A 26,483-nucleotide genomic window follows, 5' to 3' on the forward strand; every position below is an offset into this window, starting at 1 on the left:
CAAATGGCCATGCACCCAAGACTCTATGCCCTGGCAACAACCACCGCAGCATATCACATCCATAGAGTCAAACATTTCAACTATGATCTATGGGAAACTTTTAATGTCCGCGAACAATGTGAGTGTTCTTAGAACACTTTGAACTTGCTAGCGAACAATACGGACACCGTTTTCAGGACACCCCCTACGAACATTTCAGAACAACGCGATAGTGATTAGAACACTTTCAACTTAACAACGAACAATACGGAGAGCGTCCTAAGGACACCCCCTACGAACATTCCAGGACACCGGGAGTGTTCTCAAAAACGTCTTCAGAACACCCCCATTTTGTTTATTTGCGAACATTTCAGGACACCGCGGGTGTTCTTAGAACACATTCAACTTGACAGAGACCAATACGACAGCGTCCTCAGGACACCCCCTACGAACACTCCCCGGATACCGCGAGTGTTCTTAGAAGCGTCTTCAGAACACCACCATCTTGTTTATTTGTGAACATTTCAGGACAGCGCGAGTGTTCTTAGGACACATTCAACTTGACAGAGAACAATACGGACAGCGTCCTCAGGACACCCCCTACGAACATTCCAGGACACCGGGAGTGTTCTTAGAAGCTTCTTCAGAACACCACCATCTTGTTTATTTGCGAACATTTCAGGACACCGCAAGTGTCCTTAGGACACATTCAACTTGACAGAGAACAATACGGACAGCGTCCTCAGGACACCCCCTACGAACATTCCAGGACACCGGGAGTGTTCTTAGAAGTGTCTTCAGAACACCACCATCTTGTTTATTTGCGAACATTTCAGGACACCGCGAGTGTTCTTAGGACACATTCAACTTGACAGAGAACAATACGGACAGCGTCCTCAGGACACCCCCTACGAACACTCCCCGGACACCGCGAGTGTTCTTAGAAGCGTCTTCAGAACGCCCCCATTTTGTTTATTTGCAAACATTTCAGGACACCGCGAGTGTTCTTAGGACACATTCAACTTGACAGAGAACAATACGGACAGCGTCCTCAGGACACCCCCTACGAACACTCCCCGGACACCGCGAGTGTTCTTAGAATGGTCTTCAGAACACCCCCATTTTGTTTATTTGCGAACATTTCAGGACACCGCGTGTGTTCTTAGAACACATTCAACTTGACAGAGAACAATACGGACAGCGTCCTCAGGACACCCCCTACGAATATTTCAGGACACCGGGAGTGTTCTCAAAAACGTCTTCAGAACACCCCCATTTTGTTTATTTGCGAACATTTCAGGACACCGCAGGTGTTCTTAGAACACATTCAACTTGACAGAGAACAATACGGATAGTGTCCTCAGGACACCCCCTACGAACACTCCCCGGACACCGCGAGTGTTCTTAGAACAGTTTCACTTTGCTTGCGAACAAAACGGACACATATTGAGTCCTTAGAACACCCCCTAGTCAGTTTATTTAGAACATTTCAGAACACCCGTGATGTCCGCAAACAAATCGAACACAAAAAGAACATCTAACACATAAAAAACACAACTTTCATCCTATCTGATACACTCCCACCCTCCCCAAAAACTCCTCCACACCAACACACTCTACAAAATACACATTTTGAACAAAGTTTCACCGCGCTGTCCGCGGAAGTCCACGAATCCAAGATGGCGGGCGCTACCGAAAAATCTGACGCGCTTCCCGCTCCACGCCGTCCAATCAGCGAACACGTTGCATGTCCGCGAACATCACGCAAGACGATTGGCCAATCAGGACACTGTCCTCGGAGCGAACAGGGAAGTGTGTCCGCGAACCGAACACAGATATCACTATTTTTTTTTACCTACTTTTTGGTCATTTTAAAAAAAACTACTGGACGGATTTTCACCAAATTGACCAAGCCGCTGCTCCTGGTCCAAATTTGGTGGAAATCCGTCCAGCGGTTTGGGCTGTAGGCGCGAGCAAAATTTTTTTCCAATTCAGTCTATGGGAAAAAAAAAAGTTTTGGGACCCCCCTCATAACTTTGCCCCCCCTGGACGAATCCTCACCAAACTTTGCAAAAAAATTCAGAGTGACCCAAATACTTTTTTTGCAAAGTTTAGTGAGGATCCGTCCAGGGAGAGCGAAGTTATAAGCCACCCAAAAAGTGCTCTTCCTATGGAAACAGCAACTTAACCATAACTACATGGCCACTACCGTGGCCATGTAATATATATATATATATATATATATATATATATATATATATATATATATATATATATATATATATATATATTCGGTCAATTGTGAAAAGGTCAATTGTGACCCTTTAAATTCGGTCAATTGTTCGTTCGAACAATTGTAAACGAACAATTTGGGTAATACCGAGAGAACTAGAGCTCTGGAGACAGTGAGCTTCTGGGGGAAAGTGAGAAATGGATGAGTCCCTTTGAGGAGGTGCAGCTGGTAGTGGGATTTCTTGGCGATGTCCGAGATGTGAGGAGAGAAAGAGAGAGTGCAGTTGAAGATGACACCAGGAATGAGCGAGAGAGGAGAGTAGGCTGAGGGGAGCCTGAATGAAAGCTGAGTGTCATCCACATAACACTGTAAATTAGAGGAGAAGGTAGAAATCAGGTGGGTCAAAGGGGCCAAGTAGAGGTTGAAAAACCAGGGTGAGAGGATAGAGCCCTGGAGAACGACACATGTAGAGAGAGGTGGCGGAGTGAAAGGGACAAAGTTGGACCTGAGAGGGGCGGTCCAAGAGGAAGGAGGTCAGCCACTCCAGGGGCTGATCCATGATGCCCAGGTTCTCACAGAGTCGATTAATCAGGATGGCGTGGTTGACCGTGTCGAAAGCAGAGGAAAGTTCCAGGATGATGAGGACAGAAGGAATGCTGGAATCAAGGTTAGAGATCAGATCTTCACAGGTGTTCAGGAGAGCAGTTTCCGTGCCTCTGCCAGCTCTTAAGCCAGACTGATGGTCATGGAAACAACCAACAGATTCAGTTTGGAGTGTAAGCTGGCAGTTGGCCAGCTTTTCCAAGAATTTGGGAGAGGGGAAAGTTCCTGTGGCAAAAGAATGATTACAGAAATCGGCCAAGGCTGGATCGTGTCAATGTGGTCCTTGACGGTTCTGGAGGAGCAGACGAGCACCTATTTCGATGATACTTCCATAGATGGGACTTGTCTAGAAACCTTGTCAGGTGTTAGAGAGGAAGAGGAGAAAGGAGGAGGAGAGGGAGAGATGGTCAAAGGGGGGCGAGCGAGGAAGAGGGAGAGGAAGAGGAGATAGTGGACAGGAGAAGCGAGAGGCCAAAGCCGTACAGAGGGCCTGTTGAGGGAACAGGAGAGGTAGAAACCGCAACAGGAATGGCCAGTTCCTTGCAGATTTTAAAGAGTTTGGCTGTGTTGTTAGAGGCCGTAGAGACGTAGGCTTGAATGTGTGCTCTCTTCTTGATGAGTCTTATTGCTTCGACTGGCATTTTGGTGCAACCAGTCTAGGTATGTCTTAATGTTACTGTAATGTTATTATGTGTCTACACTGGTCTACATTGTGCAGCCAGTTGGACATGTTTTCATTGTGGCATGACATTTTTAATAGCAAAGCATTAATGTTCATGTGCACTGTTGGAGACTTGCATGTTTTGGATTACTGTTACCCTACACAACAATAGCAAACACTGTGGCTTTTTAGTAAATTTTTCTCGGAAAGTGTGCTGTATATTTCATTAAAACACATATTTATATCTTTCTCCTAGTGCAGTGTGTGGCATACCCCTTCAGCAACCTGTTTGTGCATTTTGCGCAAGCGTGGTAATCTAGGGCAGCCCAAAAGTGTGGCACGACTCGTGATATGTTGCCGAGTTGGGGGGGGCCCTCAGCATGGCTTGCAAGGGGGCCCCCAGAGCTCATGTTACGCCACTGTGTCCAAAATGGCATTTAATAAGATCTCTAAGGAATATAAACTTGCCATTGTGATAGCCAAAACATCTGCCTACAACACCAGAATTATGAATGCCAGCTCCAACTCCCAGGAAAATTCTGCATACTTAGAGAGCTATAAACATCAGCCACAAGCATTGGTGCTTGAGCATCCAGTGTGCCATGAGGGCAAACATTTGCGTGCTACAGCATAATATATGTCTGAAACAAGAATTGATTAAAGCCAACCTACTGTTAACGTCGACACACCCACCCAAGGCCAAACTTCCTACCCCGACCTTTCAGTTCAAAGAAGTCTCAGTAGTGGAAACCAACAATATCCTCAGAAACCTTAAACCTTTGTGATGCAAAGGGGATACCTGCCCAGCCACGAACATAACAGATTGTGCTGAGCTTCTGGTAACTTTCATCACCAAACTTCCCAGCCAATCTGGTTCCAACTAATCTGATAGAATGTTGGGTCCTCCCTCTTCTGAGAAAACCCACCTTAGACCCAACAGTGCCACAAAACTACCACCCAATTACCATACAACCAAATCCAACCCTTTCTAGAAGAAAATCAAATCCTAGGAAAGTGTCAATCGGGCTTCAGGCCAGACCATGGCACTGAATCAGCTCTGCTTGATTTAAAAAATGAATTGGACATTTTCTGAGATGAAGGGAAGACAGTCCTCCTCCTCAACTTATCAGATAACATTGACTTGGTGGACCACTAAATTATCTGCCACCACCTCAAATCCACTGCAAACTTTTCACAAGAAGCCATAACCTGAGTAGCCTCATTCCTTGAAGGAAGGTCAATGTGAGTCTTCTCAGAAGTGGCCAGCGCTACTCCTACCCCCATTCCCTGTGGAGTCCCTCAAGGATCACCCAACTCCCTGACACTATACAGCATATTTACCAAGCCGCTCTTCAACCTCCTGGATGACATCGGCATAGCCTACACTAATTATGCCCATGATACTCAATTCCTCCTCCCTAATAAGTGCATTATGACAAAGACACAGAGATGATCAACAAAATGTACCTGACCATCCAGGCCTGGATGGCAACAAACCAACTATGCTTGAATGCTGGTAAAACTGAGATCCTGATGGTAGGTTCACAATCAAAGATAAATAAGCTCTCTTCTGAATAATCATCATTCACGATTGATGGGATAATTATCCCAGTCTCAGCCTCAGTTAATACTTTGAAGTGCACCTTGATGCCACACTCTCCCTCACAAGACAGGTCTATGCAATCTCCTCTGCAGCAGCATACACTGCTAAGTTCCTCAATGCAGCCAGACAATTCCTCACACCTGAGAACTACCTCACCTTCGCATGGGCAATAACCAGAGCTAGACTGGATTAATGCAACGCTCTCTTTGCAGGCACATCTTAGAAAAACATCAATAAACTGCAAGTAATTCAAAAAACAACAATCTGCTTCGCCCTTAACATCCCAAGAAGGGACCACATCCCTGCAGCAAGAAGGGAGGTGCACTGGCTCCCTATCCCAGAAAGGATCATCTTTAAAGTCCTCACTATCACGCACAAATGCCACCTGAATAAGGCCCCTGTGTATTTGACACAAATAATCAGCAGAACTAGCACCACCATACTGGTAAACTCACCCCACGCTCACCGTATCGCACTACCTATGTTCAGAAGAGCCAGAGGAGCAGGTGTCAGCTTCTCCGGAGTTGCTGCCACGCACTGGAATTCCCTTCCTCCCGCGCTAAGAGCAGAAGAATCCCATGCTGCTTTCAGAAAAGCCTTAAAAACTCAGCTTTGTGCCTAACACTGACACCTAAGAAACGCTCTATCTTAAATAACTTCACTTCCTGGACTACAGGCTGTATTGAGAACCATAAGTTACGTGCAACCCATAGGAAAAATAATTCTCAAAATGTTCTAAACAAAGCTATTGACTAATGATTGTGATACAATTTGCTCTAAGATTACTTGGTTATACGCCCTGAGGATGACATTTTGTTGTGTTGAAACACGTGTTGGCGTGTCGTTGTGCTCTTTACATCTTCCAACCTGAATGTTAAATTTTATTTAAAACTCTTCTGGAATATATAATGTCAACCTGTATGAATGATAATATAGAAAAAATATAATGCCAATCTGTATGAAGAATAATACAGAAGTGTATATATACTTACCTTGACTCAAGTGTTCTTTCCACTATTCTTTTGAGTTGATATCATACCATGAATCACTTGAATGGTTAAATGTATAAATATGACAGGATGTTAGAGCGCAGTCTGTGAGGTCAGTACTTTTCCTAACCTGTTTATTATATAGGCGGAGGTGGAAAATCGGCTAACTCACCACACGGCTGCAGCTAGTCTTCAATCCACGTGCACACAAGACTCTATTTTCTTTCAGACGTGCGCATACCCACCTAGGGGATTTTTTGTTTCCACAAACCATAACACCTTTTATTAACAGTGCTGGTGCTTCCGTGGTCCCCATTCCCGTTGAGTCCTATGGGAATTTACAATTTGCCGGCGCCTACATTTCCGGAATGCTGGGGTTGTAATCCCTTGGGGTACAAGCTAAGAGGAGGGACACACACCTTTTAGGTGTTGTTTGCTTGTTTGCCCAGCCATTGACTTCCCAGGGGCATGGCCATGCCTACCCAGTTCTTGCCCCTTCCCGTCCAAAACACCACCTCATGGAAATTCGTTGAGTTCCCTTTAATCAAGATTTACTATCAAAATTGTGATGGAAATGGCTGGCAGTGTTTTTTCAAATTAGTCTTCTGAGAGTTGATGTCTTAATTGGAGTTGTTAAACCACTACTGGTGTAATTAACATTTCGTAACCAGATCTGCCTGCTGCCACTTTATAAGCACTCTGCATGTCCTTCACTGAAGTCCTGTTAAAAACATGCATCGCCAAAGCCAACAGTTTTAGCTTGTGTATAGGTATTAGGCAATTGCCAGGCACTCTTATTAGATGCCCAGGTACATTTGCACCTGCGACCATCAATGGCCAGTTAATACCACTACGGCTGTGACTGTCAAGTGCCTTTCCTGGACCTACACAAAAGCCCACACTTTTGGCATGCTTGTTTACCTTTGCTGTCTTGCCATAGAGATATGGCATTCTGTTACTACGAAATACCTCATCCAAGCAAATAAGTTTGTTTTCTGATAGAATGTATCCGTTTTATTAAAATGGGTGGTGCCGCTAAGTGTACTTATGATTTAGGTAGTCACGATTTAGCAAATATGAACCAGGAAACGTAGAAACCTTTCTTTGCGAATGAATTCCATGTCATTCGTGTATTTTGCCTCTCTTGTGCTTCGGGGGCCCACGTGTTTTAGCGTCTGTTTTGATTCATCATGCTGTGTGATTTGTTGTTTTTTTCTACTGCACTAAACACTCCCTTCCCGCAGTTGCAGCCAACCAAGCTTTTTATCTCACTAAACAATCCCTCCCGCAGTTGCAGCCAACCAAGCCTTTTATCTCACTAAACAATGCCTCCCCGCAGTTGCAGCCAGCCAAGCTTTTTATCTCACTAAACAATCCCTCCCCGCAGTTGCAGCCAGCCAAGCTTTTTATCTCACTAAACAATCCCTGCCCGCAGTTGCAGCCAACCAAGCTTTTTATCTCACTAAACAATCCCTCCCCGCAGTTGCAGCCAACCAAGCTTTTTATCTCACTAAACAATCCCTCCCCGCAGTTGCAGCCAACCAAGCTTTTTATCTCACTAAACAATCCCTCCCTGCAGTTGCAGCCAACCAAGCTTTTTATCTCACTTCACCAAGAGGGAAAATAATGAGCTATCAGTCGAAAATGTTCAACTGTATACCTCCAACACCACGGCCATGGTGGCCTGTTTGTTGTACGTTTCTCACACTGGACCCCGCTCTTAATTGGGATCTGTAGGTGGGCGATTTACCAGTGAAAATCAAAGCCCAGGAGCTAATCTGTGCAGTGAGGTGCCATCTCAATACACCTGTTTTTTTAAAAACCTTTGGTCGGTAGTGGGATTTTCCTCCCTACGCGATAGAGATCGTTCCACTCTTTTTGAGAAGCATTGTATTATCGTGACCCTCTTGTCTTGGGCCAAGTGGGCAGTTATGCCCCCTTTTTCCCCTTACAGTTGGAAGGCACTCACTCTATTTACCAGGTTGCTATGTAGAACTCTAGGTCATCATTTTGAGTCACCCTTCTTTACTCCTAGCTGATTTGTCTTGCCCTCCCTTATATTTTGAAAGAAACTAGTTGCGTTAATGCAACTATGCAATCTCCCTTTACTCGCCTGCCTCATGTTGGATTACAAAACGTCTTGTGCCCCTTGGTGTTATATTATTTCAGGTAAAGAGACTGCACTCTCCTGATTAGTTTACTTTATTTATTTGTAACGCGCACCTAACCCTGAGGTAGCTGGGCGCTTGAACTTGTGACATAGTTACAGATGCATACAGGAAAGATACATTGGCCAACAGTCGACTTGCATATTAGTACAGGTAAGTGCATGGAAAAGTTGCTGGCATTTACAGTTTGGTCGACAGTGCAGGACGAAAAGAAGAACGTTGATACAGTGCGAAGTGTGTTTGGGTACAAAGATTTCACCACGGGTGGATCGCAGTAAGTCCTAGCATCCATTCTATACATGTCATCACTGCTTTTGTTCTGCTTCTGAGACTGCTCCAATTTCACCCTACATTGATTCTCACTCCGGGAAGAGCTTCAGCTGAATGGCATTTGTTAAGGTTATCAGAAAAGATAAACTCGCCCTCCCTTCCCTTGTTCAATCTCCAATTGCCCAATACCTTACTCCGCCCAGGTGCGTATTGAGCAAGGGTGTGGCGGCCGGTAGCACCAGGACATGATCGCCATTTGCGGCCTATTGCATGCCTCTCTGTCACGCATTGCTGTGGAAATGGAGGATTATGCTTGGGCACTGCATACATTGAGAAGGGTACCAGCATAGTCTTCCGCACAGGGGTGTGCGGCCCAGTGACGGGCAACATGACGGCTCACCTTGATTTCCTTACCAATGGAATTATTGCAATTATTTGGGCCCTGCTCTGTTGTGTTCACCTTGATGGTGGGGTTGGGGTTCTCTGGTGCTGTGCTATTTTCTTTCACGTGCCTTGTCTCTCTGTCTTAATTTGACCCTGCTCTTTAGCTTTGGTAGGCGTGTTAGGAATATAGTTGACATTGCTTATATTTACATATATCAGTCACGTACTTATGAGCACCTTGGAAGTTGTATGTTCATTGGCACAGGCTTTACTCTAATCAGTCACTTGAAGCCATAGGTGTTCACGTACAGTTACAGAGAGTGCACTTCAAGGCCATGATCCGGGGTGTAGGCGATGAAGTTTGGAAACATCTGTCTTGGTAACATGCTCATCAAATTGAAGCATAAACTGTGATGTGTGGTTGGGAAGCTTCTTTTCATATTACATCACCAGTGTGGCATGGTGATTTGGTTCCTTAGTCTTTTAAGTGTTGGTTGCAGTGTTTGGTCACTTGATATATGCAGGTGTCTTAGGAGTGTGCATGCAGGCGATTCCTGTTGGGTTTTACTAGTGAGTTGGATTATGTTGTTACATGTGGTCCCTATGTAGTTCATGGGTAGAGATTGGGCCTGTTATGCGGTATGTGTATCCCGTGTTTTTTTGGGTGTGTGTATGGCATGTGGAGGCAGATGAGTCTGCATTGTGATTTATGCCAGTGTGCAAGCACTCATTGCGCCTCATTACGAGGTCCCCGGTCGGGTAAAACTGCTGGAAAAATTGCCAGTAATACCGGCACTGGCATTTTTACTGGACCAGGGAAACCCGAGTTTGCCTGTGGCAGCTCTCATCTACCGACAGGCCTGACCTGTCGGTAGATAAGGCCCTAGCCAGCCAAGAAATGCCGTAATCACCAGTATTAACAAAGCAAGTCATTCCGGCAATCCTATCACATAGAAACCTATGGGACTCTCCGGAAAGGGAATTTGTGGGCGTCTCCACTGCCCGTAATATTACAGTAATACCAGGATATTGGACAGTGGAAACAGTAAGGCAGTTTCACTGGCGTTCCGCAGGCAATTACGGTGGGCTACTGGTGAAACTGTAATGAGGGCCAATTGACCCGCCCGGGGAAGCTTTATCAGTGTATTATGTTAGGCAGGCAGGTATTGACCTCTGCATTCATTAGAAGCCATCACAGATGGCAGTTTGGAGTATGTTCACAACACAGGGTTTGGTTCATCCAAAAATGTTTGGATCTCATTTTTGAAGGTGGCCTCTCCTTGCACCCTTTGGCATGCTAGGGGTAGGGATGGACCCTGTGGCTTTGGGTGCAAACCCTCCAGCATCGTCGCAAGTAGACACAGTGTTGAAATGTTGTACAACACACCAGTAGGTTCTGGCATACCACTGGCGATGTGTATATCAAGAAACCACCCAGGTGATCTATTCAGTGAATCATGAGTTCAGCAAAGGAGCATTCTATTATGTCTCCTATAGCAATGTGAGCAGCAATGTACCTTGTCTTATCTGGGGTTGATGGATTCCTAAAGGGTGTCAGGAGGAATGGTGGAAGCAGATTTGGAGGAGAGTATGTGGTAAGTGCATACTTTACACGTGTGTGTGTGTGTGTGTGTGTGTGTGTGTGTGTGTGTGTGTGTGTGTGTGTGTGTGTGTGTGTGTGTGTGTGTGTGTGTGTGTGTGTGTGTGTGTGTGTGTGTGTGTGTGTGTGTGTGTGTGTGTGTGTGTGTGTGTGTGTGTGTGTGTGTGTGTGTGTGTGTGTGTGTGTGTGTGTGTGTGTGTGTGTGTGTGTGTGTGTGTGTGTGTGTGTGTGTGTGTGTGTGTGTGTGTGTGTGTGTGTGTGTGTGTGTGTGTGTGTGTGTGTGTGTGTGTGTGTGTGTGTGTGTGGTAAGATGTGTGTGATCACCAAGCAGCCACACGTTGCCAAATGTTCCAGATGACAGGGCCTGATTATGAGATGAATGGTGGAGGGTGTAGCTATCATGGGTGTATTCTGGGTAATGAACATTCACATACAGGATATGGCCATTTGCATTGCAGATGGCCTGCACATGTATGGAATACCAACTTTTTCAGTTCCTGTAGGTGTTATCTGTGTGTTTAGGAGGCTGCAATGCCACATGAGTGCATTCAATGGCTCCATGGATGGAAATGAGCTATGGCATAGAAGTCCTGGGCACAACTTGCCTTTCATGCACAGTGCAGGGCATGTCAATGTGGTTGTGCCTGCTTGCGACGATGAACTCGCTGGCTGCCGGCACCGGGGTTGGGTAGATTGGGATAAGCCCCCTATGATGAATCTAGCATGCTGAATTGACCCGGCGGCTAAAAGGTGAAGGGCTACTAACACCTTCTTTTTTGGGGATACAGCATGCAAGCACATGGTGCTTGGTGTTAAATCATCCTTCTCTCTCACTATGCCCAGGATGACATGTGGGGGGAATCTGTGGCTGCCATACCTGTCCTCAACTACAATTCCAAATAAAGTGGAACGGTTGTGAAAGACCCTGAGGCCCCTCCCCCTTCTTTTTTTTCAGCATTGAGAGCTAGAAACATTGCAAGTTATGCATGATCAGGCATTGTCGGGAGTTTTGACACTGCTTGCACAGTGCTCTTGTACTCTGCCCCTGCTTATGATATTTGGTCAGTTTGAGGGCATTTGTGTTGGGTGTGACAGCTCTATATTTTATGTTCCTAGTTTGATTTCTGCACTTTGATGGGTATGCTTGCAAATTTGTCCGGTGCCTTCTTACCCACGCCCATGCCACTGTCTTTACACTCGATATAATGAGGCTTCATTACTTTTCCTCCTCATTCTCCACTCCTGCACTGGCCTATCTTTTCACTAATGTGGCCTTTACGCGGTAGGGTTCAGTGTGCTTGTGGAAAGTGCAAGGGGCGCTGTGTCAGTGCAAAGTGCCTTTTGTGAATTGCACTTGAACTTTGCACCTGGCAGAAAGGCTACTTTTTCAGCAGAACGTCACTTTGCGTAGGGCTATTTTTATTTGTATGAGTAACTTTGCATTTCATCTCCCTCTATCTACAGACCCTATTTCAATGTATTTGGCATATGGGTGGTCAGTATAGCACCTAATAGCCAACATTAAAAACGAGTATTCCTTACCCATCCTTTGAATATTTTGATGTTCCCCTCATAGTCACCAACAGACTATTGCTGGTATGCCCCAGACACTGAGCCTTCAGGTTTTCAATTAGAAATTAAAATATACATTTTCTAGACATTCTGAAGATAGGCCAAAGACCACTGTGGAGAAAAGAAACATCACACCTCTGTCCACAAAATAAGGATCCCTGCAATTAGAGTGGATCACAGAATGTTTTTGTGGTGAGTCCAATGTGCCACAAACAACAGTTAACTGGGTAATTCTCTCCAACAACACCCCACTTCATCTCATCAAGAGTGAGGATCCATTCGGAGTGTTCAGTTATCATCTAAATGCCTTCTTGTGACTACCCATGAGGTAAAGCAATTACACTCATGGGACCAAAACAGACAGTAGGCCAACTCGACCTCAGGGTCCATTTTTTGAAATGTGAATCTCTGTACTGCAATCATTTATTTTAATCTTGCAAGCTTCTTGTTCTGATCTATCTCAATATATCGTCACACTTTAAACCGTTTATATAATACACACCCCTAGATGTAGTAGTGTTACTTCCCTTTGCTTGAGGTCGATTAAGATTATTGGGCCTGATTTACAAAAAACACTTTTGAATGGGAAGCCCCCATTGAAAAAGGTTTTGTAAATCAGGCCCATTATATTTTGCTGAAATGTCTGAATACAGATTATTTTAGTAGGTGTTTGGATTGTGATGGTTGCTTATCTTTGCAGCACAATCCGTTCTGCAGGGAAACCTTATTTTATTTATTTATTTTTATTTATTGTATTTGTTAAACGCCCACACCAAAAGGTATCACAGTGTTGGTTACTTTAGTTTGTGCAGAATTTCAAATTCTGACTCTTTCTACTCCACTTCACACCCTCTCATTGAAAGGGGCTCCAGAAAAAGCCTCCCAATATGTTGTGGTATTTCGTTTTAATTAATGTTGTATCAGGATGTGCTGTAGTATTGTTTGTGAAATGTGTCCTCGTGAAAACAGTACTGAAAATACTGAACGTTTTGCACTGGCATCTGAATCCATAAAACAGAGAAAGCTATCAGTGTAGATGACCTCACTTTCTTGCAAGAGATCCACTGATGCCTAGGCATAAGGCATGTCATCCCAAAAGCCTTGCACCGGGGCACGTGCAATCATCACTAGTGAAATAAATGCCCTAAACACATATTATTTCAATGCATGTTTGCACCAGGGCAATGTGTGCCCGAATACTAATCCTTTGCCCTGGTGCAAAAACTGCTCCGAACAAAAAAATGTTTTTGCCTTAGGGCTTATTGCACTTTATCAATGCAAAATGTCTGTAAAATGCCCCTCGCTGTTTTTCAAAACCAAGAAAGTTCCACTTTTTTTCTGAATCGTGCTTTGGAAGTAGACTAAAATGCCTACAGTATTTGCCTCACTGTCCAATGAAAACGTACATTAACAATGACGCATGCACGTGCTTGGTTTGGAACACAGTGAACATTATGTCATGCCAGATGCCACTGCTTCTAAGTACTGTAACAATTGTTGTTACGATTACCTAACTTATCCACTTCCGGTGGAAGAATGGTGGAGTTGGCCATGCCGGCATTCAAACCTCTGTCCTACAGACTGAACGGAGATCTCTTGAGCATGTCACTGAGCTATGTTGCCAGCTAAGGGGCGGGTATTCTTAAACGGGCATGTACTAGCCGGTCCGATAGCAAAGTGAGTAGAGCGCTCGCTTTGACATCAGTGCAGCGCGTGCTGATGCAGGTTTGAATACTGGCATGGTCAAACTCAGCCTTCTATCCTTCTGAGGTCAATAAATGAGCACCACACACCGTGGCTAATAATCAACATCGCTCAGATGCCTCAAGGTTCGTAACGCTATGTAAATGCAAACATTATTATTACATTATTAATTACTATGTTCTTGATTAGGACATGTGCGTGCAAACGTTTCCGTAGGTTGAAAAGGCAAATGTGTTAGAATCAAATTCATTAATGGGGCAATCCTGATCCTTTATTGGTAAACCAGGTGAAAATTATAAAGACAATGTATATAAGAAAACAACACAAAACTTACATAGTGGTGGTTTTTCCAGCTCCATTATGACCAAGGAATGATGTTATCTGGCCTTCATAGAAGTTTAGGCTAAGTCCATCCACCGCTAACTTCTTACCAGTTTTGTAAACCTTCACCAAGTTCTTAATGGAAACACCTTGGGCCAAGTGAGTTGGCTCTGCTTCAAAATTGACTTTAAAAAAAAGAAGAAAAAAAACACTTTTTGTGTTTAAAGGTCTTATGCTCTTTGTGTTACATTTTAAAATATGTATTTTGGGGTTTCTATTGTCAGAGAATTGACTCTGTTTTCCTGTTCTGCTCTGTAACATGATCAGAACTCTACCAGAACTCTATGTAATTAAATGATGGCTCTTTTAGAGCCACTATCAAGTTCCTTGTTCTGTAAAGTTAATTAGTGCATTCCTGTTACCTACCACCATCGTCCACCCTCCAACAAAGACCACCTTATGTGAGACAAATATCCCATCTGAGCTCACATAACTAGGCACAGCAATCAAGCACAAATCTGAGCTTGCATAAACACTCATCTCTGTTGTGGGCTAGTCCGGTGGTCAGTGCTGCGGGCACCCAGCTGCCACAGGGGTTGTCGTGGTCACATGGCATAGACGTTGCAGGGATCACCCTGGTAGCTGTGGTCACACAGCAAGAGATCACCTGCAAGAGGCTCCCGGACTAGCAGCTGCTCTGTGTTCACACAGAGGGACAGTGCCTGGTGTCACCCAGGTCCCACATGCTGATCTGGGTGCACCCAGATCAGCAGGGCAGCAGGCCCATGATCACACGGGGAAGAGGTGCAGGCCCAACAAAATGAGACACAGAGAGAGAAGTGCCATGCCATGGAGGCTGATGCCGTCCAAAGGCACCTGCGTCCAGAGGCTCCTTTTATTAGCCATCAGTCATGACGTCATCGTGACATATCCTTAAAGGGGCAATACCAAACTCCTCCTTTTCCATAAAAAACAAACAAAGACAATATCACTGGACATCAAATATATAAACAGTCATGAACAGCAATAACTGGACTACTAGGGAATCGCAAGATAAAACAATAATAACATGCATTGGGACTCAGGCAGTTACAAACATTAAAACATACCCTGAACACTCTTTATATATTTTTTGGGTGATGGTAGGAATTGGTGGACTGCTGATGGCATTTTGGCAGCTCTACCACATTCTGAGGAGAACTTTATTCAGCAGGGGACAACGGAAACTTGAACCAACCCATGACACCATTGTCACTTACTGGAACCATAATGAGTATGCCGACAATCTGTGGGATCACAGCTTAACACACACTTAATTACTGGGAACACTTTAAGCACATCAATGACATGCAACCTCACAGCATCCAAAGTGCATATTTAGGGAGTTCTCCTTCAGCATTAGTGGGGATGCAGGCAACCAGTTTGACAGTACACATTTCAGTCCAGCATAGTTGAGAGCACTGTTCATGAGATGGTACAAAGCGGCACCCGAGGACACCGGGGGCCACATCGGCTGTCGTCCCTTGATGGTGCAGCAGGCAGCAAGACACTGTTGTAAGGTGTCTGGGCTGCACCACTGTAAGGGAGAATTCTCAGAAATATGCTAATTCCCTTCTACCTTAGAGACCCCCAGCTCTTTTGCTGGACTTTAGGACTTTTGATTTCTAACCTGGAGAGAGTGAGACCTGTTCCCCACTCTCTCATGTATTTTGTCATTGAGTTGAACACAGTGTTTCTTTTGACTTTGGAGTCTGACAAACCTCATAGGCATCATCTTTTTACATTGTGTCACACAGCACCTTCAGTGCAGTGACACAAGGAAGTCTTCCAGATTTCCAAAAAGGTTTAAATACCTTCTCTTGGTTAAACTACTGTTTCCAAGAGCAGTGAAGTGAAATTGACTGTACTTACATTTCGTAACATTTTGTAACTTTCTAGACCCAGCACAAACTAACTTACAATAGGGTGCTGGAGGGGTTACTTAGTATCCCCTTTGTCTAGTTTCTCATGTAACATTTTCATGTTACCCTTTCTACAATTAATGGCTGGTGGCAGTGGTTTACTTTTTCCTACCATCGTTTGTTTCTACCGCGGGCTGCAATGGCAGTAAAGCAGCAATGTGTGCCCATTTTGTCAAAATGGCCCCGTTCTTCTTTTGTCACTATTTCTTGTTGAAAAAAGGCCCTTCTTGAGCTTTACTCTGCGTGCCACACCAGGTTTGGTCCCTTTGTTCATTTTGTCTTTGGCGGGTGTCAATGCTGAAGCCCGCCCCTGGCTCCAGCGTGTCTGGCATGGGCGGAAGTGAGGGAGGTGCCCAAAACTCCCTGTGCTTAATCCCCTTGGTAACAGGAATGAACCCAAAGGTGATTGGCCAGCTGGCTGTCCTTGGAGTACAGAGAAAGGAGAAAGGAGAAAGAAGCAGAGAAAGACTTACGTGGAGGGGGCAGTGATGTAGCAGTGATCCTACGGGGTCTGGCTATTGTGCCTACATGCTTTTCTCCTGCCAGGCCGTGGCCCAAAAGGCTCAAATTGTGGCCAGCAAGGTGGGCCCTTCATTGAATTCCTCCTGGCACATATGCTAGGAGAATGCCAGGAGGGGAACTGAGGAGAGCGGCAGAGCGGTAATAGCATTATCGCTGCATTTCTAGTGCTCTGCCCAACGTGTGATGAGGCCCAAAGTGTTTTATGTTGTGCAGATGTTGTAAGTCAATTGTTAAATGTATGTCTAGTTATATGTATATATTTATATAAGTATTGTTATGTGGTTTCATTATTAAGTAGGGGGAAGTATAGAGTTGGGGTAAGTTAAGTTGATTGGAAAGTTGCATGGTGGTAGGACGTTATGTAGATGGCCAGTCATTTAACATAAGGGTTAGAGGTGAGTTACCTGCTCTAGTACAAAGATTACATTAATTGGAGTGGCAGATGGTGGTGCGTGTGTTCTAATGTGGACTGTCAGCATTAACATGTGTGCATCCCACACCACCTGGAAAAGTGGCAAATGCACCGTATGATTGTGGTCTATAACCTCATCCCTTACCTGAAATCAGGTATGCTTGTGCATGACACCATTGCACAGGTAGACCATGTGAAGGATACGAGTTGGTGACAAAATGAGGCATTTGGGCTTTTGGGGTGTCTACCGTTTGGGGCGAGGCAGTTTGGGGTGAGAACTGCAGAGGAAGGATTGATCATTGCTCTTTCAATTCCTGGGACTGGGAGTGATATTGTCCCCTAAACCGTGGCCGGGGCTCTTCTGTTATATTATCTTCGCAGAGACCCTCATTCTAGTATTAGCTAACCTCATGGCAAATGAGTTTAGAAAAGCTTAACATCCTTCTACTTAACCAGGCACATCTGAAATATTGGGCAGATTAGACTGAAAGCATATTGCAGACTCCTTTGAGGGTGTCTGGACATGGTAACTGGAAAGTACTCAGATATACAAACGGGAGGTTCATGGACACTCTGTGCTTGTCCAATGACCTGCCCATTCCCTTCAACATCCAGGAACTTGCACTTTAAGATTAAGGGGTTTAATTTCAGTAGACTAATGTTTAGAGGTATGCATCTCAGGTTAATGGAACATAAAAATGCATAGACAGTTATGACAAAGAAAACAACTCCAAATAATATATTATAATTGGTTATTTATAACACGCTTTATACCCAGAGGTTTCGAAGTGAGGACCCGGGGATAGAACCCCTATTGCTCTGCATCGTCTTGCTCCAAGGAGAGGGGGTTGCCCCTGAGCTACCTCCCAAGACAATAGATGCACAGGTATGTTTGTGGTCTGTGCACTGTTGGTTGAATGTAATGGCCAACTAATTACCAAACAACAACAAAAAAGGATAACTTTCTGTGTATCTTATACTGTTGTCACATCAGGGGTTAGTAATAACTGAAGCAGGATTGATGGTTTTTGAGACTGTATAGCAATTTATCTGGTAGCTAATGAGCTTCTTAACTTGTTTTCAGACCAAGGGACTAAATTCCCCTCTCTTCTTTTTCTAGAGGCTCCCATACAGGAAGTTCAGTCACGCGTGGTCTCTGGGTTTGTAAAGTGTCCTGAGCACACGTTTCTTGATTCGTGTGTCTTTCGAGGCTGGGGGAATTCAGGCTCTCACGGTCAAACTTTTGGAATCAAATATACGACATCCCTACTCAGCACCTTTAAGTTTTCTGACAAGGGTCATTGGTCAGATGTAAGTCCCAGAATGCTCGGCACAAGGGTAGTTCAACCTTTCCCCTCCGATCTTTTAACAACGATCTTGTGCACTTTTACTGCCTTTCCTATGTTCTAAGACTAACTGTGGCCCTTGATCTGGCCCCTTGTCGCCAGACTAGGGGCACCCTCTGGGTCCATTCATAACAGGACTTCTTTTCCTTTCTTCACTTGCTCTTCTCCTCCAGATTCTACCTCCCTCTTCTGGTTTGTGGCTTTCCTCCTCCCCCTCCTTTCCGTTTCTCCCTCGTCGAGTCACTCCTTTCCCTTTCTCCTCTTATGGTATTCCTTTACATTCTCCTTTCTGTCTTTGTCTGCCTCTCCTTCTCCCTGCATTTTTAGCTCCACTGTTTTTCTTTTCCTCTCTCTGTTGACCTGTCTCTTTCTTGTTCCCGTATGCATTATCCACCTCTCTCCCTCTCTTCAATTCCCTCTCCTCAATCATTCTGTGCCCTTCCCCGCTCTGCCTCCTGATGGTCATTCTCTTTCTTCTTCCTTTTCTTTATTATCTGCTGTCTTTTGTTTAACTCCCTCACTCTCCTCTTTCAACATACTTCACCTCCTCTTCCTTCACTCCTTCCTATTCTATGACATCTCTATCACTCTATGTACACCCTTTCTCCACCTCGACTATATCACCCTTACCTCCATAACTCTGACCTTTCCCATTTGTACTTTTCTTACTTTCTTAAATTCCAACTGACTCCTAACTCCACACTTGTGTCAGTCAGGGGGCTGGTGAGGCCGGCTGGGTTTGTAATACACTGGTTAAGCGGGGATCTGTGTCACCTCTGTGGAGTTCAGGAGGAGGATTTATGATTGGATTACGCTTAAGGATGCTACAACTTTGAAACTGTTTGCCTGGTAGACAGACCGTCTGCTCTGTGCACTAAGGATTCGCAATGCATAAATGCCATTTTGAAATCAGGCGGTCCTTCTCTCCCGGCTGCCTGACTCGGCAATGGCAACCATGGAACCTACTGCTGAATTCTACTGCTGGCCCACACTTTGGGTTTCCATGGTCTAGTGTGAACTGCCAGAGTTGGATTGTGGCAACTCCTGTGAGTGACACACGTAAAACTATTACCCTCTTCAAAGTGATATTGGCTAGTGACAGATCACTATCCAGGGAGCCCCACAATCTTGGACCTGCATGTAGTGAGTAGTAAACTCCTCGAGGTTCTCATTTCCAGATCTGAAACTGTTTGAAAATGGGAGTAGTCAGATATTATCAGATATTCAAGATAGGAGATTAGGGATTGGATTGGGGCCATGGTGAATGTCCTGTATACCTCTTCTGTGACAAGACCCGACCTCCTTGCCTGTACAGTTTGGCATTATCGTGCATGCCTAAGGCCAGCTTTATTGCAGTCATGAAGTGGCTGATCTATGGAAAATAGTGCTGCTAAAAGTACTGCATTGATGCAATAGGTCTGCCTACAGTTTTTGTATTAGCTGATGCGTGATGCACCATTTGCTCCACTACAAAACCCTTTGGGCCTCATTACACGGTAGGTAGTAAGGGTTTACTAAACCCTTACCGCCTTACTACAAGGTCCCTTTGCGGGTTGGTGAATTTAACGCCTGCTTTTTTGCAGGCGTTGAAAACCAACCCGCAAAGGGACCAAGGAGCTAATTACGGTACCACAATTTGTGGCACCGTAATTAGCGCCTTCCCCATTCCCATAGAGCCCTATGGGGAAAAAATGGGAATGGGGAAGGGCAATGGGGGAAAGGGGAATTACTGCCCCGCCAACCTTGGAATAGGGCGGTAATTCCCCTTTCCACCAAGGCGGTGCCGGTATTTTACCAGCATGGACCAAGGTGCTAACAGCACCTTGGTCCACCGCCATCCGTGTAATGAGGCCCTAAGTGGCTGGTCAATGTATTCATTATTTCCCATCACAATAGGCCTAAAGAGAAACTGACAAATATTCTCCACTATCTCCCGGATGTGCCAATAGCTGGAAACTGTACTGTCCAGGTGCAATGCCATGGCCAAACCAAGCTCATGGTGATGTATGATGTTGGGCCCGGCTTGTGTTAAAGTTTGTGTGCGCTTCTACAGGCTTCATTGTTATGGCTTTTGTTGGGATGTGGCTAGGGCACTCATCTCCGAAGAATGGGCATCCTGGACGCTGGGTTTGACCAAAACCTCCTTCAGTGCCTTTTTTTGAATCTGCCCTGTTTTTTGTATTTTATTTCAGGTTGTTACTTTTAACATTTGAGAAGTACAGTAGTAAAGCCACATGCAAACTCAGGGTTTGCAGATTATGTGTACTTGGGGCTGCTACCAGTCTCATGGCTGGATAGGTCATGGGTGTTTTGCACTCACTAGACAGCTTGAGGTCATTCTTCTATGGATCAAAGGGCCCAGGTTCTCAACCCCTTAACAATCATTGCCCTTTTTTTCATGAACCAAATACTAATATGTATCTGAATTGTAAACTGGGGTTGAGGCAATACCGCAACAACAAACAGCATATAGTGGCTCCCATCAACTCCCTGGCCTGTGCTCAATGCTATGTGTTCACCCCGTGCTTAGTCACATGCTACACAAGGTACGTCATTGTTCATCTTGAAGTGATACTCACTGGAGGTGCCTATCTCCTGCTGTATGGAGTCAAGTGTTAACCTCTTACAAGTCACAGAGTGCATGAGTTCTGGTGCTCTCTTGACTTTTGTCTCTTGCAAAGATGTTGGGGTGCACCTTTTCTTTGGGTGATTTTTGTGTACCCGGTATGCAAGGCATGGATGAGCCTCTCTGTTACAATATGTTGCTTTTCAAATAAAAGTTAATGCATATTAGCTTGTTAGGACATACATGTATTACAAGGGGCAGCTCCACATCCAGCGCTATAATCACATCCATGATGTGGTCCCCTTCGCCCAAAGGCCTCCTTTCAGTGATGTTTTAGGACTGACATTTAAAGATGCAGATGAGGGGCAGGTGCCTTTTCCCCACTGGGGATGCTATGCCACCCCCCCGGAAATTCAGAAAACCAATATAGTGTGCAATTCATGTTGTTACAGTGCATTATGGTAGGTATACTGTCTTTATAACGAAAATTATATGTAGACATGCACATATACCGAAACCTTTACAATGACAAAACATATCAAAAATGTATGTGGGGGTGGGGTAAAGAGTTACATCTTGTGAGGAAACGGTTGGGGTGGGTTTTTAGGGGTGGGAAACAGGTGTTTTAGGGGGGACCCCCTTCCCCTCCAAACAAACATTTGTTATGTCTTTCATTGTAACATTTTTCGGTATAAGTGCATTCTGCATAACATGTGTTGTTCTAAAGACGTAACCATTATGGTAATGGTATAAAGCACACCTGAACTGTACACAACATTAATGCACTCGTACAGATATGCCTCGTCCTCCTGTCTATGTTGCAGTATTATAATGCCTGCTGATAGCACGTACCAAAGTGTTTCACATGCTCATGTGGGCCACAAAGGTGCATCAGTCCTGTTGACTTCAGAAGCCCAAGCACCTGTTTTCCTGCACGCTTAATTCATGTGCTTAGTCTGCAGCTGTGCCTCGGCAATGTGTCTTGCAGATACTCGAGTACTGTAGGCGCGTGCCTTTTCTCTTCAATGTACATTTGTTTCAGGAAAAACGAGTTGCATTGGAGTAGGGAAGCCGGCACACTGCCTGTGCCACACTGTGCTTTGCTTTTAGATGGGGGAATGATTTGTAGTGTTCAGCCTTGGGCTTGCCACATTTCTGGCTACAGCTGCTATCCTCATTGAGCCCACCTCTTTTGTATTTCCTGTCGGCCGATGAAACCACACATTCTGAGAAATCAATGCCCTTATTCTGCAAGTGTTCACCAAATGTTTGAACTATAACTCCCATCAGCTCTACTCAGCATATTCAATGTGGAGGGGAGAAGAAAGTTGTAGTCCAAAATATCTCTAGAGCTTCAGGCTGCAGACCCTGACTAAACTTCTTTTGGAGGGCATATAGTATCAGAGCGATGAACCTTCAGCTGCATAATAATGTTTAGTACTGTTAATTAATGTCACCTTTTTGGAATTCCTGCTAACCAATTCTCCTATTGTTTAACTCTGAGCATGCACTGCATATTGACAAATGGATATTAGAGTTCATTGTTTAGGGCACATGGGAGAGGTATTTGTTCACCAAGTGTTTAGACTGCAACTCCCATAAGACCTGCACAACATATTCGATCGGGAGAGGTGATGGGAGTTGTATTCCATCTCTTCGTATGTGCATGTCAGAACACCAATTCAGAGCTCCCTCTGATGTTTAGTAATGTTTCTTAAAGTCAATTGATGTGACTTTGTTTCCTTTTCCCACAGGTCTGCTTGCACCCCTGGTTGAAAGAATTATAAAGAACAGGTTCTTTGTTGTCTTCTTTCAAACAAAAATAAAGGAATACATGATGAAACGAGGCTGCATTCAGCAGAAAGACCCAAAAAGGCAGTGAGGGTTATTGTGTGTCAGGGAGAGTCATTGTGTGTTTCTCAAGGTCCATGGCGAGAGACTTACCTGACTGATTGGTTAGTAGGGGACAGCAGGAAAGTGGGCATGCAAAGGTGACCTGGACTGTCAGCCGAGAATCGAGAAGATTTTTTTTTCGGATTGCTGCAGAAGAGGTAAGGGCCTCTGCAGCCTGTTTCAGCTGTGACAGTCTCTCCTGCTGCAGTGAAATAATCTGTGGCCCGGTCCTTGTCTCTGAAGCAGCACCTCCCCAAAACACACCTCTTGCTGCCCTGCTTGTCAATGTTGCCTCAAAGGACAAGCACCTTTTTTGGTGGCTTCCTTTAAACCTTATCATAAACCCCACTGCCAGAATGATTTTGGAACAAACATATAGCCTCACTGTAGGTTAGCATGGTTCCCACTCTCTTGTTTTGTAATTTACAGCAGTCATCTACTGTAAGGGCTCTTAATCGACTCTTGTAATATGGACCACAACACGATGGGCCCTTTGCTGTGATATGAGACACCTTCTCTCTGTGTGTGATCTCTGGTACATTTTCGGTGTTCCTTATTCTTTTGACATCAGCATTCTCTGCTAAAATGGCCACATTGTTTCTGTCTATTTTAGGGACCTGTGTCCAAAAGTCCGTTTTATAATGACACTGGGAATAGAGTATTCTATGAGGAAATGATTTTACATTATACTGTATCTCATAATATCAAGAAATAATTAACAGCTCTTGGGAGGCTGGGAGAATAGCTCAACGGAAATTTGTTTGTCTTGTAAACAATCCCGGGTTTGCCGTGCTTAGAAACTGGTCCCCATTATTAAGCACTTTATAAAATAACCATTATTATATAAATAAAAGGGAGATTTGTGGATATATGTGTGTGTTCAAAATTTTCGGCATACTTCCCAAACAAGCTACAAACCTGAAAGGTGGCATGTGGGTAGGTTCCATGGTGTAGACAATGTAACAAGTATAAATATACCTTTTTCGGGTGTATTAATTTTGGAAGTGGCCTTCAATGCTTATCCCTTACAAATGGCTCTTTGCGCCGTAGTTCTGCTGTAGTTCTACGTTCATTGTTCCTAATGTTCAGCAGTTCATGAAAATTTCAGCAGTTCATTGTTCCTAAACTTTACACACTATCAGCATTCTAGCGGATATTAGCGACACTCACTTTTGAAGTCATGCAGGTGACAGAAAACAGTGCTTTTGTAGTAAGGCGGGTGACAGGACACAGTGCATGTCCCTTCAATAGAGTCCGCAATGATGTTGTCCGTCACATTGTGTCAATTCTCGCATGATAATTATAGAAACTTCATTTCCCACAGAAGTTGATGAATGTATGCCATCTCAAAAGTATGAAGCTTACATGCTTCAGCTGGACACGTATGGCACTTCAAGATTTAATGCTTCAGCCCTACATGTGCCACGCTTAAGCTGAGGTTGCTGCTGCCTTGGCTGTAGATCGGGACACCAATAATGTTGCTGCACAATCTCAACGTTCCAACAAGTAGCTGTAAATGATTTACGGAATTCATGCTTTTCTCATGGTCAGCTTTGTGTGGCTTGCTCCAGAGTTGGAAACAAAGACAATTTGTTCACACCAGCTCCTACAGGAAAGACTAGCAATACTGTCTACAAAGAAGCATTGATTTAGTTCATTAAATAAACTTCAAACTAGGACTGAAGTAGGAATTACCATGCGAAGCATAGGTACACCTGGTAGCAATAAATAAAAACATACCACAACTCAGACTGGTGTCAGTTGTATAGGGTGCAGAAAATACATTCGGTAGAGATGGTCGATATCTGAGGTCCGAAAAAAGGATTGACCCAATTGATAAGGGGTTCCCCAGCATAGAACCCAGGTTTCAAGTCTCAAGTGGGAACACCAGGCAGGCACTCAACCTAGCCTCCGCCCTTAATGCAAAGATAGACGGGCACCTGAATGCCTTTGTGCCTGACGGGACATTTACATTACACTCTCCTCCATCACACTGCGCCTGTGTGTGTTGTGGCTGGAGCATGCACGTGCAGGTGCTTCAGCACCCATTGAATGAAATACACAAACTAGCAGCAAAACAATAGCTAGACCCTTGAATGTCTTTGTCTGGCATGTGTGGAAGATAAAATGGGGCTAGAATCATGGTGAAATGTGTTGTAGAGATGACCCATTCGGTCAACACAAATATGCTTATAATTGTTGTGCAATACAGCGGTATCATATTAGTCAGACCTATTGACTGCTGGATAATGGAAAAGAGCTTCTCTTTTTCTGTTGGACTCTGTTTCTGTCATTTCGTTGTTGGAGCAAGTTGAATAATATGCAATATTTATATTATAACTGTGTTGTGTTGTCGCCATTAATTTATTTAATGTTTAATCACATTGCTTTTCAACATGTAATACCTCCATTCCCCAGAACTTCTGCCACAGTTTAGGCTTCTAAACCTGGCTGATGTTACCAAGGGTGAATCACGTGCTTCACACACTGGAGTGCTTTCTCAAGCCTATTGGTTCGATAAGAATCAAATTTCGCTCTCCATAAATCATTACCGCACATGGTAAACTCAAGGTAGGGATCAGAATACGCCAGTGCATCTCATGTTATTTATATATTTACCATTGTTGATGAAGTCTGATTCAGATGCCACCGCATCCACTTCATTTTTCCTCCTTGCGTTTGTTCCACACCAATAGGATGCAGTAAAGGGGTAATACCAAGGTCTTGGAATTCCATACTGTCCTGTTAAAAGGGAAGGTACGCTGTTTGGTGGTGATTTGGTAGCATTATATAATGACATAACATATACACTCATACAATACAGTTATGAAGTCCTATGGACTATGAAAATGGGGTTTAACACTCACTACAACCACTTGTAAACCCAGAGAAAATGTGCAGGGCTAAGTCGTGGTTACAGTAATCGAGTTTAGCGACAATTCAGCAAAGTTACTGTCGAATTACCACCTAACTCGTAATGAGGCCCATTGTTTTTAACCAGCATGACTCAACGATGGGTGCATATTGCCATGCCAAATTAGAAACATATTATATTATTGAGAACTAACACTTAAATGAGGCACAGCAGGGAAGGCATACAATAACATGTTAGCAGTGTCATATTCTTTTGAAATAATCACACTAAATACACATTTCATAAAATGTAAAATCACAGTTTTACATATAGGCACAGGCATACAAAATATCACTCATTGGCAAAGCCAATTGTTTGGGCTGTTGAATGGTGAAAACATGTTATGAGTTCATGCACACCTAGCCACATGAGGATATGGGACGGGAAAGCAGGTAGATTGGAGAGGGTGCAGGAGGGTTGAATGAATGAATGTAAGGATTAATTCATTAATGAATGAGGGAGTGGGAAAATGTGTTAATGAATGATGTCATTGATGAATGATGTAATGAATTAATGATGACATGACAACAATATATACCAGCATTCTCACTGTAAAAAGATTTCATGATGCTGCATCCAAATTAAATGCCAGCATTTCACCTATTAAAGAATGTCATAATGTTGCACATATAATATTTGCAAGCATCTCCACTCGAAAGTATGTTTATTACGCTGGGGAACACAGTATGCATCGTCACTGCAACTATAAAAACGTCATGATCCTTTGTTGCCCACTACAATATATGCCAGCATTCCCACTGTAAAAAGATTTCATGATGCTG

At 44.2% G+C, this 26,483-nt stretch overlaps 1 protein-coding gene across 2 annotated transcripts in view; it reads right to left on the reverse strand.

Annotated features, from left to right (window-relative positions):
• Positions 1-26,483, reverse strand: part of LOC138510440 (phospholipid-transporting ATPase ABCA1-like) — a 2,356,352-nt gene that overhangs the window by 1,103,272 nt on the left and 1,226,597 nt on the right. For both annotated transcript variants that reach the window (XM_069626098.1, XM_069626099.1), the window contains exons 18-19: positions 25,407-25,529; positions 14,101-14,272 (exon numbers count right to left, since the gene is read on the reverse strand). In XM_069626098.1, the coding sequence (XP_069482199.1) occupies positions 14,101-14,272; positions 25,407-25,529 (295 nt within the window). The remainder of the gene's footprint in view (positions 1-14,100; positions 14,273-25,406; positions 25,530-26,483) is intronic.

This window comes from Ambystoma mexicanum, chromosome 6p (genome assembly GCF_040938575.1).
Source record: "Ambystoma mexicanum isolate Mex_15411 chromosome 6p, UKY_AmexF1_1, whole genome shotgun sequence".
In the NCBI taxonomy this organism is placed as follows: Eukaryota; Metazoa; Chordata; class Amphibia; order Caudata; family Ambystomatidae; genus Ambystoma; species Ambystoma mexicanum.